Consider the following 13,199-nt stretch of genomic DNA (forward strand, 5'->3'; position numbering starts at 1 on the left):
TTAGCTTCTTTTTAGATATGTCTCCTGAGTCAGGGGAAACAAAAGCAAAAATAAGTGGGATTACATAAAAATAAAAAGCTTCTGCAGAACAAAGGAAACCATCAACAAAACCAAACAAAAACCTACTGAATAGAAGATATTTGAAAATGACATATCTGATAAAAGGATAGCATCCAAAACACATAAAGAATTTATATGTCTCAATACCAACCCTCAAATAATCCAATTAAAAAACAGGCAGGAGACATGGACAGACATTTCTCCAAAGAAGACATGTAGATGGTCAATAGATAAATGAGAAGATGCCTAACATCATCAGGGAAAGGCAAATCAAAATCACAAAATACTACCTCCCACCTGTCAGAATGGCTAAAATCCAAAACACAAGAAACAGCAGGTGTTGGTGAGGATGTGGGGAAAGAAGGAACTGACGTGCACTGTTGGTGGGAATGCAGACTGGTGAAGCCGCTGTGGACAACAGTATGGAGGGCCCCTGAAAAACTGAAAGAACTACCATATGATCAGTAATTCCACTACAGGTTATTTACCAAAAAATATAAAAAACACTCATTCAAAAAGATACATGCATCCCTATGTTTACTGAAGTATTGTTTGCAATAGATTATGGAAGCAACCTAAGGGTTCACATGGGGAATGGATAAAGAAGATGTGGTGTGTATATACAATGGAATGCTACTCAGTCATAAAGAAAAATGAAATCTTTCTTTTTCAATATCCCTTTGGCTATTCGAGGTCTTTTCTGGTTCCATACAAATTTTAGCATTATTTGTTCCATTTCTTTGAAAAAGATGGATGGCACAATTCCGGACTTCAAGCTCTATTACAAAGCTGTCGTCATCAAGACAGCATGGTACTGGCACAAAAACAGACACATAGATCAATGGAACAGAATAGAGAGCCCAGAAATAGACCCTCAACTCTATGGTCAACTAATCTTCGACAAAGCAGGAAAGAATGTCCAATGGCAAAAAGACAGCCTCTTCAATAAATGGTGCTGGGAAAATTGGACAGCCACATGCAGAAAAATGAAATTGGACCATTTCCTTACACCACACACAAAAATAGACTCAAAATGGATGAAGGACCTCAATGTGCGAAAGGAATCCATCAAAATCCTTGAGGAGAACACAGGCAGCAACCTCTTTGACCTCAACCGCAGCAACATCTTCCTAGGAACATCGCCAAAGGCAAGGGAAGCAAGGGCAAAAATGAACTATTGGGATTTCATCAAGATCAAAAGCTTTTGCACAGCAAAGGAAACAGTTAACAAAATCAAAAGACAACTGACAGAATGGGAGAAGATATTTGCAAATGACATATCAGATAAAGGACTAGTGTCCAGAATCTATAAAGAACTTAGCAAACTCAACACCCAAAGAACAAATAATCCAATCAAGAAATGGGCAGAGGACATGAACAGACATTTCTGCAAAGAAGACATCCAGATGGCCAACAGACACATGAAAAAGTGCTCCATATCACTCGGCATCAGGGAAATACAAATCAAAACCACAATGAGATATCACCTCACACCAGTCAGAATGGCTAAAATCATCAAGTCAGGAAATGACAGATGCTGGCGAGGATGCGGAGAAAGGGGAACCCTCCTACACTGTTGGTGGGAATGCAAGCTGGTGCAGCCACTCTGGAAAACAGCATGGAGGTTCCTCAAAATGTTGAAAATAGAACTGCCCTATGACCCAGCAATTGCACTATTGGGTATTTACCCTAAGGATACAAACGTAGTGATCCAAAGGGGCACATGCACCCGAATGTTTATAGCAGCAATGTCCACAATAGCCAAACTATGGAAAGAACCTAGATGTCCATCAACAGATGAATGGATCAAGAAGATGTGGTATATATACACAATGGAATACTATGCAGCCATCAAAAGAAATGAAATCTTGCCATTTGCGACAACATGGATGGAACTAGAGCGTATCATGCTTAGCGAAATAAGTCAAGCAGAGAAAGACAACTATCATATGATCTCCTTGATATGAGGAAGTGGTGATGCAACATGGGGGCTTAAGTGGGTAGGAGAAGAATAAAGGAAACAAGATGGGATTGGGAGGGAGACAAACCATAAGTGACTTTTAATCTCACAAAACAAACTGAGGGTTGCTGGGGGGAGGGGGTTTGGGAGAAGGGGGTGGGATTATGGACATTGGGGAGGGTATGTGCTTTGGTGAGTGCTGTGAAGTGTGTAAACCTGGTGATTCACAGACCTGTACCCCTGGGGATAGAGTATTATGCCTCCATCAGAAAGGATGAATACCCAACTTTTGTAGCAACATGGACGGGACTGGAAGAGATTATGCTGAGTGAAATAAGTCAAGCAGAGAGAGTCAATTATCATATGGTTTCACTTATTTGTGGAGCATAACAAATAGCATGGAGGACATGGGGACTTAGAGTGGAGAAGGGAGTTGGGGGAAATTGGAAGGGGAGGTGAACCATGAGAGACTATGGACTCTGAAAAACAATCTGAGGGTTTTGAAGGGACGGGGGGTGGGAGGTTGGGGTACCAGGTGGTGGGTATTATAGAGGGCACGGATTGCATGGAGCACGGGGTGTGGTGCAAAAATAATGAATACTGTTATGCTGGAAATAAATAAAATAAATAAATAAATAAATAAATAAATAAATAAAAGAAAAAAAGAAAAATGAAATCTTGCCATTGACAGCAACACGGGTGGATTTAGAGGGTATAATGTAAAAATAAAGTCAGTCAGTCAGAGAAGGACAAATACCATATGATTTCACTCCTATGTGTGATTTAAGAAACAAAAAAAATGAGCAAAGGGGAAAAAATAGAGAAACCAAGAAAACAGACTCATAATTACAGAGAACACACTGCAGGTTACGGGGGGTGGTGGGGAAGGGGGAAATAGGTGAAGGGGCCTTGATGAGCACCGAATAATGACAGAACTGTTGAATTATTACATGGTATCCCAGAAACTAACCTAACACTTTATGTTAACCATACCAGATTTAAAAGAAAATAAAATCATCAAACTATTCTATTTCAATTTCTGCTGATTTTGTCAGTTTTGTAAGAACCATAGTGCTAATGTGAATAATTAGCTCTCACTCGGTACTTTCCTTGTATCAGTTCTTGTGCTCTAAGTGCATTACCTCATTTAGCATAAAGCCCCCCGAGGTAGGCACTACCATTATTCCCAGTTTAAAGATAAGGAAACCCAGGCACCTAAAAAATTTGTTATTTTGTCTAAGGCCATTTAGATTGGTGCATGCACTTTTTTTTTTTTTTTTCCGTTTTGGTAGTTATTTTCATTAACCCTATAGTTGGCAAGAGTTGGAAATATTGTTGACAGCCAGAGGAAAGAAAATCTGCACCAAAGTGTTTCTGTTGTCCATTACATTCCCTTTTGAAGATTAAATGATTCTCCACTTTAACGACAGTTACGGTTTTACCTCCAGACTTTTCATTATATAGTCCAGACTTGCATTGCAATTTTGCAGAATCTCAAGGACACCTGAAGAGGTGGTTATTCGCAAAGCATCCAGTTTGTTTTGTATTTTTAACATTATTTCTCTCCACGTGGAAATCACACGAGAGAAGAGTTTTGCTTCTGCTGGCAGCTGCCTTTAGAAAGAAAATTAGAGATAATTTTATCTTTTGAAGGTACCATAATTACAATCTGTAATCTAAATGCAATTTCCACAGATTATTGTTCAATTTTTAAAATGTTGTGATGTTTTATTTTTGCTCATCATTAGTTGAAGATATTTTGGAGTGTTTATTATGTGTGGTGATGTGTATGGTAGGCAATACTAGGATAAATCAGACCTGCGTCCATCATTTAACAAAACTATACTCAGTGAGAGGTGTAAGATAGGTATACACAAGTTCTACATAAAGTAAAAGTGACCTGAGTCCTAGGAAATGAAATAAAACAAAGGTTACTAAAATTCTAGAGGACATGGGATCTGGAGAGAGCTTCTTGAGAAGAGGGTACTGATCTTCTTGAAGAAGCCATTTTTGGCATGAGAACTGCCTAATGTGCCCTCGAGGGCGACAGCACCTGTGGTTGAGAACCAGTGGTCCGCCTGTGTGCTCTTGTACTTCTCCGCTCTGCTACTAAAAGCTGCTTCAGAGCTCGCCAGAGAAGAGGCAAGTCCTAGTTTCTAATGCCCCAAATCCCAGGGCAATACATGTCAAGTTCTTCCATAAGCCACCTTCCCCCTCTGCCCCGAGCCCTGCCATTTTCCCAGTCCCCATTCTGGGCGATGGACCTAAAACTGTCTTCAGCACAGTAAAAATCCTGCTAGGGATTTTTACAACCTCCCCCTGTTGGACACCCTCCCAACACTCTCAGGAGGCTCTGGTGTGACCTCACAGTGAACATGGCAGGAGGGAACGGGCAGCATCCTCTTTCACACATTCTCTTTAAACAAGTCTCCCTGCTAACGAATCTCTCTTCCTCTTCCCTTTTTTTACACCCCCCTCCCCCGGTAGCAGAGCCCCCATCCTTCTCTACTAGTCAAAGGCAAGTCCATTATAAACTCATGTCTTCTTTTCTTAGCACTCTTGTACAGGACTCCAGCAACCCTTCATTGAGAATCCCCTTTTCTCTCTCACGAATCCGTGAAGAACAACTTGGTGACATTGGGAACTAAGAGTCTTATCTTTCCATCAATTAAAAGAAATCTTTAGGAAAGAGTAATGTTGAAGTTTAAGTTTAAGGCAGTAAGTTGTTATAGCCGCAAGGGATACATTCCTTAGGTATGTGGTTTCACCTCTGGGAGTCATTTCTTCAATAAACTCTCTAAAATAATCCACCTTTGGACACAGGAGTATAATCTGAACCCTGCAAAGTAGTGCTCACATCTTAACAGTTTTCTTTTCTGAGCCTCTCATAGCTCCCCTTTGCCCCTAAAATAAAATTTGTAACACTTAACCTGATATTCAAGGTCTTCTATTATCTTCTCTAATACACCTTACAAATACACACTCTAGGACTTCTAGACTATATATAGTCTCATATAGGGACTACCCTATATGAGAATGGCTCCTAGACTAGTTTGTGTGATATACGGTCAACACTCCAAATTCTGTCCAGGTAACACATGTGTCACAACTTACACACTCTTAAGACCGCTTTAAAGAGAGACCAATGAATTGAATGTTCTGAATAAAAAGAAAAGGGACACTTTTCACCAACTATCTAGGACCTCTGTTCTTTCACATGGTCCAAAGTAAGAAACTACCATTCATGTATGAATGTTACTAAAAGCACATTTATTATTCATATCAAAACCACACTAATATTCTAGAGCTAAATAGACACACAGTATTGTGGTTTAGGGATTACATTAACCTGACACTCCTTTCCCAGTCCTTCACAGTTTTATACCAATAACTGAGAAACAGGACTTTCAAAAAAATTATGCTTGCAATCTTTCATGAAAAAAAATTCAGATTATACTCCTGTGCCCAAAGGTGGATTATTTTAGAGTGTTTATTGAAAAAATGACTTCTCAGGGATTATAGGCAATAAATACCCACCATACATTTTTTTAACCTGTTTAAGGCTTTTTTTTTTTACCTTTGTATTTCTACAGAATGAAAGATTGGTTCAAGATAAAGCCAATTTCTTTGACAATTCATCCATTCCTCAAGAGTGTGAGAGAAGAGAGTCAAGTTCTGTTCCCACTCATCCACAAGATCCTGAAAGATGAACACATACATAAAATCTAAAGATTCATTTAGTAAAATAACTAATAAATATGTTAGTAAAAATGCTGATGTCTAAACTGATTATCAGTCACTGACATACACTGTGTTATAGAGGGTAGGATAAATAAATGGAAATCTAATTATAATATTTAGTTTTGGGAGACATTTGAGATATTCTGTTCATGCAATTTTCTATTTTATTATATAACATACAAATATTTTTAACATATGCATTATTTTATTTTTTAAAACTTAAATTCAATTAATTAACATATAATGTTTTATTAGTTTCATAGGTAGAGGTCAGTGATTTATCAGTCTTATCTAACACCCAGTGCTCATTTCATCACATACCCTCCTTAGTGTCCATCACCCAGTTATTACTCCATCCCCCGCCTCCTTCCCTCCAGCAACCTTCAGTTTGTTTCCTATGCTTAAGAATCTCTTACGGCTTGTCTCCCTCTCTGATTTCATCTTGTTTTATTTTTTCCTCTCTTCCCCTATGATCCTCTGTTTTATTTCTTAAATTCCACATGAGTAAGATCATATGACAATTGTCTTTTTCTTATTTCATCTTGTATAATACCCTCTAGTTCCAACCACATTGTTGTAAATGGCAAGATTTCATTTCTTTTGATGGCTGCATAGTATTCCATTGTGTATATATACCACATCTTCTTTATCCATTCATCTGTTGACAGACATCTAGGTTCTTTCCCTAGTTTGGCTATTGTGGACATTGCTGCTATAAACATTGGGGTGCATGTGCCCCTTCAGATCACTACATTTGTATCTTTAGGGTAAATACCCAGTAGTGCAATTGCTGGATCACAGGGTAGCTGCGAATATTTTCAACAAATTTTTTTTGGTATGTATATTCTTTCAGTCCTTTTTTAAAATATTTTTGTACTTAAGGACATGTAATATCTTTAATCATTTACATCAATGCAACTATACTGTACACAGTGTTTTGCAACTTCTTTTTTTAATCTCATTGTGTTTTAGAGAGGTTTTACATCAGTACTTACAGGTTTTCTTCATTCTTTTAATTAAAAAAAAGATTGTTGGATATAACATCTTTTCCCAACTTGTATGTTTATTAAAGTAAGAGGAAAATGGTTAAAAATCAATTAGTCCTAAAATCCTTGCAAACCAAAAGACTGGCCATCCCATAACTTGGGCCCCTCAAAGGGAGCCATGTATAGCCCATTTAGGTCTCCTTCCTGCTATGTGTCTCCCTATTTAAAACCTACTCTATGTTTCAATAGCTTTATTGAGGTATAAGTGACATATGGTAAGATGGCACTTTTAAAAATACACAATTTCATGTTTTGACATCTGTTTCTGTGAAGCAATCACCACAACCAAGATCATGAATATATCTATTACCTTGGAAGGTTTCCTGTGCCCTGCTGCAGCCCCTTCCTCTAGCCCCTGCCCATTTTCATCCTCAGGCAGCCAATGATCACTTGCTGAAACCAAAGCTTAGTTGGCATTTTCTAGAACTTTCTCTGAATGAAACTGTACAGTGTGGACTCTTTCTGGTCTGACATCTTTTACTCAGCATAGTTATTCTGAGATCATTCACGACTCAGCATGTGTCACTCTTGTTTCTTACCTCTGAGTAGTGTCCCGCGGTGTAGATGCAGTGATACGTTTGTCATCCAGCAGGTGGCACCGGGGCTGCTTCCTGCCCTTCACTACTACCAATAAAGCTGCTATCAATATCCAGGTGTCAGCACAGACCTTTGAGTGGAATGCCAACATCATGTGGTAGGTCTGTCCTTCTAACTTTTAAGAAACCTTTTAAGAGACTGTAACATTGCGAGAGGTCCCTGTTCTGCTACATCCTCGCCAACACTGGGGCTGATCCATCTTTTCAGGCGTTCCATACAGTGTGTAGTGGTACCTCACTGGGATTCTAAACCTTCCCCCGATGGATAATGAAGTGAAGCATCTTCGTATATTTATTTTCCATCTAGATATTTTCTTTGGTGAAATGTCTGCTTCAGTCTTTTGCCCATTTGTTTATTGTTTTTTTGATTTTGAGAATTCTTTATATATTCTTGAAACAAGTCCTTTACCAAATACGTGCCGGGCAGGTATTTCCTTCCAGTCTTGGCTCGTATTTTTCCCCTTAATAGTGTCTTTTGAAGGGCACAGGTTTTTAATTTTTAACAGAAATCCTTCTGTTGATCATTCTTCTGGTGTCATACTGAAGAAATCTGGCTAGCCCAACATCACAAAAGTTTTCCGTTTTTTTTTTTTTTTTTTTTTTTTTCTTCTCAGTGTTTCAAAAATTTCTTCTGATGTTTCAGGTTTTGCATTCAGGCCTACGATCCATTCTTGAGTTAAAGTTTATAATGCTACAAGATACAGTGTGAAGGGTTTTTTAAAAATTTGTTTTGCATGCAGCTGTCCAATTTACCAGCTCCATTTCTAAAAAGACTAGTTTCTTTCCAGAATTGTCTTTAAAGTTTTGTTGAAAATCAGGTGTCCATCTACATGTGGGTCTATTTCTGTACCCTCTATTCTGTTACATTTTTCTATCTTTATCTTTAAATCAATATAAAATTGGTGATAAGTCTCAAAATCAGGTAGTGTTGATTTTCCACCTTTTTCTTCTTTTCAAAATTATTTAAATTCACTAATCTCTTCTGCAATGTCTAAACTGCCATCAGTCTCATCTAGTGTATAGTTCATGTCAGATATTATAGTTCTCATCTGTAGAAATTTGACTTTGGTCTTCATATTTATATTTGGTCTGTATTATCTTCCATGTATCTACTTTTAAAAATATGGCATAGAGTTAAAATACTTGTTTCAGGGGTGCCTAGGTGGCTCAGTCAATTGGGCATCTGCCTTCACTCATGATCTCAGGGTCTTGGGATCAAGTCCGTCATCAGGCTCCCCACTTGGCAGGAAGCCTGCTTCTCCCTCTCCCGCTGCTGTTCCCCCTGCTCGTGCTGTCAAAAAATAAATAAAATCTTTTAAAAAAATAATTGTTTCACTGTCCTTGTCTAATCCTGACATCTGTGTCAGTTCTGGATCAGTTTTCTTCAGTAAAATTTTCTTTTTATGACAAACTCTATTTTTTTCTTCCTTGAATGTCTGTTCAACACTGGTTGGATTCCAGATACTGTGATTTTTATCATGTGGGGTACTGGATATTTTTGCATTCCTTTTTTAAAAAAATATTTTATTTATTTGAGAGAGAATGTGCACACGAGTGGGGGTTTGGGGTAGAGAGAGAAGCAGACTCCCCACTGAGCAGGGAGTCCAAAGTGGGACTTGATCTCAGGACCATGAAATCACAATCTGCGCCAAAGGCAGACACTTAACAATGGAGCCACCCAGGCACCCCCCCTTTTTTTGTATTCCTATAAATATTCTTGGACTTTGTTCTAAGTGTTGTTAAATTACTTAGAAACAGTTTTATCACTTGGGGTTTTGCGTCTAAGATCTGTTAGAGCAGCATTTAGTTTACTGCGGCAAGATCCTTTCAAGTGCTCCATCTATAATGCTCACAAATCAGTCTTCCTCTTGTGGCTGATGGACATGGGCCTTATTCCCAGCCCTGTGTAAATGGTTCCCTCAGAGCCTCTCAACTGGTCATACCCCTGGCTTCAGGGAGTTTCCTTGAGTTCACATGCCAGCACTCGGGGCTGTGGAGTCCTTGAGAAGGGAGCTTCCACAGCTCTCTGGGGTTCTGCCCTCCCTGGGACTCTGCCCTGTGGGCTCTGGCCTCTCTGCCTCCTGGGACTTTCATCACATGTCCTCCTATCAGGGGGTCTGCCAGGCTGTGGCTGGATGAGCTCCATCCCCACCAACCGAGGCTTGCACACTCAGGTTGGGGCAACCATGGGGTTCCTCTTGTTTGTTTCCCATCTCTCAAGGGTCCTCATCATTCCAAGTCTGAGGTCAAGTGTCCTGCAAATCACAGTTCCATCTATTTCTTCCATTCTGCTTCCGGTATTTCAGGAAAGACAGTGTGCCTGCCCCTCTCCTGGATCTTGCTGGACACGGGAGTCTGTGTGTGCTGTTCTTGAAGCATGCCCACTGCAGTGCTCACTACATTCATTTTGACTTTGGAATGAAGGCATTTGGTGTTTTAAACCTTCCTTTTCATGGGGCTCTAAGCCAGTTGTGACAGGGTTTGATTTAGGATCCTCCCCTTTTGTTTATTTTTAATGAAAAATTTTTAATTATATTTCCTGTATATTCCAATGGATGTTTTCAAATCTGGGTGCTTGTGTGTATGTGTGTATGTGAGATAGTTCTGCTGTTATCTATTTTTTTGCTGTTTCTCTGATGTTTATTTTTTATTTTAATACATGTGGTTAGAGAATACAGTCTATTTGGCTCATCCCTTTTTTGCAATTTATTGAGTTTTTTCTAAGGTTCACTTAACTGACATTTTCCCTAAATTCTTGTGTGTTTGCAAATAACGTGAATTACATTTGATGGGTGCACATGTCTCTCTCTCTATCAATTACGGTAACTTTACTATTATGTATTTGTATATGTATACATATCTTCTTGAGTTTTCTAAGTGTTTAAATGATTCTTGGCAATGTTATTGGACGTGGGGCAGCCCACGTGGGCCAGCTGTGAGCTGTGCTTCGGTTCCCAACTGTCCCCAGCAGTAACTGCAGGGACACAGGCACGCAGGTTAGGTTTAACCCTTAGGAGCAACAGCACAGGCAATGAAAATGAAGCACAGGCAGTGGGCTAGGCAGGGGCTCTGCTCAAACTGTGGATCTTTCTAGCCACAGTGGCAGTGCTGAGAAGTCATGGTTTATAGGGTCATATTCTTATATGATCTAAATTTATTTTATTGCTCAAATGGAACTTTATGACAATTTTTCATGGACAATTAATGTTTCCATAAGAAGTTACTTCTAGTATCTAAACTACTAACATTCATTGTCATTTCTACGTAAGTATGTGGATGATTTATACAATTCAAAAGTTAACGAAATGTAAAAAAATTAAAGTGTTAAATAAAACTGTGAACAATTAACAATAGTTTCCCTTTGCCACAATATTTACCCGAATGGGCCCAACGGACGAAGATCCTTTAACTGTTGCGAGTATCATCTGAGACTCTTCTAACTGAGTTAATATGTCGTCTATGGATGAAATTATCGGGATGGACATTGTCTCTGACTGATGAACAGCTAAGTGTAACGGAGTTGTGTTCCACTGATCAATAATTTTAAACAGCATTTTCTCAAGAGCAGCTTCATTAGTGGCAGAGGCCGAGATTTCATTAATTTCATTTTCGTACTGAAACATCTAAAATGAAAACACTCATTAATATTCACCGGACGAATGACTCCTGATGTTTTTACAACACAAGACTTACGTGAACATGCATACCACAGGTCCTAGAGACCTGGTCCCAGGCCGGTGATGCTCTGACCGGAGATCACGCACCCTGACCCGCATGACAGGATCCTTTGTGGGCTTTATCCATTGTAACCATTTCACGTTCTGCACGTGAAATTTCTAGTCACTGTGTGTGTGTCCTTTAACTGTAGCCCATAGGAAGAACAGCTGACAGTACCTTCTACCCACGAGCAGATGGCATTAGCCACCCCCCCCAGCTTTCTTTTCTCTGGATTAATGCCAACTGCTCCTTCATTCTGTGACACATTTTTACTTTTTGCAATAATTCTCGAGATACAATTATCTGAGAGGATGTAATCCAAATGGACCCAAGATTTCCATGGCTTCTCTTTCTTTGCCCTATGGCCATGAAGATAGATGGCTCTCAAAACACATTAGTGGAGTACAGACAGGCCTTCTTTCCAATGGGCATGGACTACCAGTTCCCAGAGGCCAAGATCCTGATGCAAGATCTCCAGGCTCACTCACTGAAACAGACACTCAGAGGGCTTCTCATTCCCACATCGTGGAACTAACTAGCTGGGCTAATTGCTTTTATCCCTGAAAGAAGAATCTACCACTGTTTTCATATGTCAACTCCATGGGGTTAAAGAGTGGTGCCTAATCCTTATGTTCTGTAATGCAGCTCAGTGGGGACTCTGAGCAAAGGGACTAGTGTTCATCATCTGCCAAAGATGCTGTCAGAATGGTGGGATCAGTCAGCTCCTCATGGCCTTCACTATCGGGGTGAGAAGGAGGCTTGCCTTTTGATACGGAGTATTCATCCAAAGGCAGATGAGGAGCTACAGGACTATCAAGTTTCTATACTGAAGAAAGAACTTTCACTTAATGGTGACATTCCGAAATTGCTAAAAACTAAATACAGACACTGATCATGTGTAAAGCAAAATTTCAACCACCTGCACTGAGCCCTTTCAAGTCCTTATGGTCAAAGTTTGGGACCTGACTGACAAATGCTCAGATCTCCCAGCAAACTCGGTAATACCTAAGAGGTTTCAGATGAATCTTAAGGTCTCCAATTGATTATCTGCCTCAATGATAGAGCACCTGGTTTCTAAAGTGAAAAAGATCAACCATGAAATGATAGTGATCACTTTATGCATACTATTGACCTCTTCCTCTTAATTTACTTTGGTATATGGACATGCTTTTCATGTCACAGGCTTTACAGAGCCTACATAACACGCTGGACAGAAATGGCTGTCATCTGATAGGATTACAAGTGAACTCCTGCCACAGACTGTCCTGGGCACTCCTGCAGCATGGCCGCTGTCCCTGGTTCTGCCCACGACATACACACACTATGACCGCCGTCTCTGGGTCCACCCCACGACACACACACACTATGACCACTGTCCCTGGATCCACTCCACGACACGCACACACTATGACCACTGTCCCTGGGTCCGCCCCACGATGTGCACACACTATGACCGCCGTCCCTAGGTCCACCCCACGACACGCACACTCTAGGAATGAAGGCTGAGCTTCAGGGCCAAATCTTGTCCATCTAGGTACACTTATTATACTGGATAAGTTGGCAAATAGAAATAAGATGATCAGTCTTCCAGGAACTCTTTGGGTTCAGGTAAGACAGGCAGCTGATCGCCTGCTATGCCCTCGGCCTACTTTAACAATCCACCGCAGGAAGGAAGGCTTCCTTCAGACTCCTGACTACAGTACTTCAGAGGCTGAAGACCTGTTCATTTTTGTTCAGATGTTGAATTCTCTTAATTTGGATCCTCCAAAAACTGCACGGAAATTCCTTTTTAAACTATTTACTCACGTTAGAAATACAGGGACCGCTCACTGAACACTCTGAGCTACTGTAGTCACCAACTCCAGGAAGGCTGATCTGCTCGAGGCCTGTCTGCCCTCTCATTTACTGCTTGCTGCTAGACAGTGTGCCAGACTTCACCCTTTACCTGACCTGCCCAGGGACAACTCCAACAACCCAAGACTTTGGAAAGGAAAATGTCATTTCGACTGTGCTACATTTCTGGAACGCTGTTCTGAACAAACCTAAATGTTGATGTCCATATTCTGAAATAATGTAGAT

The 13,199-nt window shown here is 40.1% G+C and overlaps 1 protein-coding gene across 11 annotated transcripts in view; it reads right to left on the reverse strand.

The window, feature by feature from the left end:
- The window catches only part of DNAH14 (dynein axonemal heavy chain 14), a 361,489-nt gene that overhangs the window by 229,416 nt on the left and 118,874 nt on the right, over positions 1–13,199 (reverse strand). For all 11 annotated transcript variants that reach the window (XM_032319061.1, XM_032319058.1, XM_032319057.1 and 8 more), the window contains 3 exons: positions 10,781–11,026; positions 5,598–5,719; positions 3,463–3,634 (listed from right to left, as the gene is read on the reverse strand). In XM_032319061.1, coding sequence (XP_032174952.1) covers positions 3,463–3,634; positions 5,598–5,719; positions 10,781–11,026 — 540 coding nt within the window. The remainder of the gene's footprint in view (positions 1–3,462; positions 3,635–5,597; positions 5,720–10,780; positions 11,027–13,199) is intronic.

The sequence above is a fragment of the Mustela erminea genome, chromosome 17 (genome assembly GCF_009829155.1).
Source record: "Mustela erminea isolate mMusErm1 chromosome 17, mMusErm1.Pri, whole genome shotgun sequence".
Classification (NCBI taxonomy): Eukaryota; Metazoa; Chordata; class Mammalia; order Carnivora; family Mustelidae; genus Mustela; species Mustela erminea.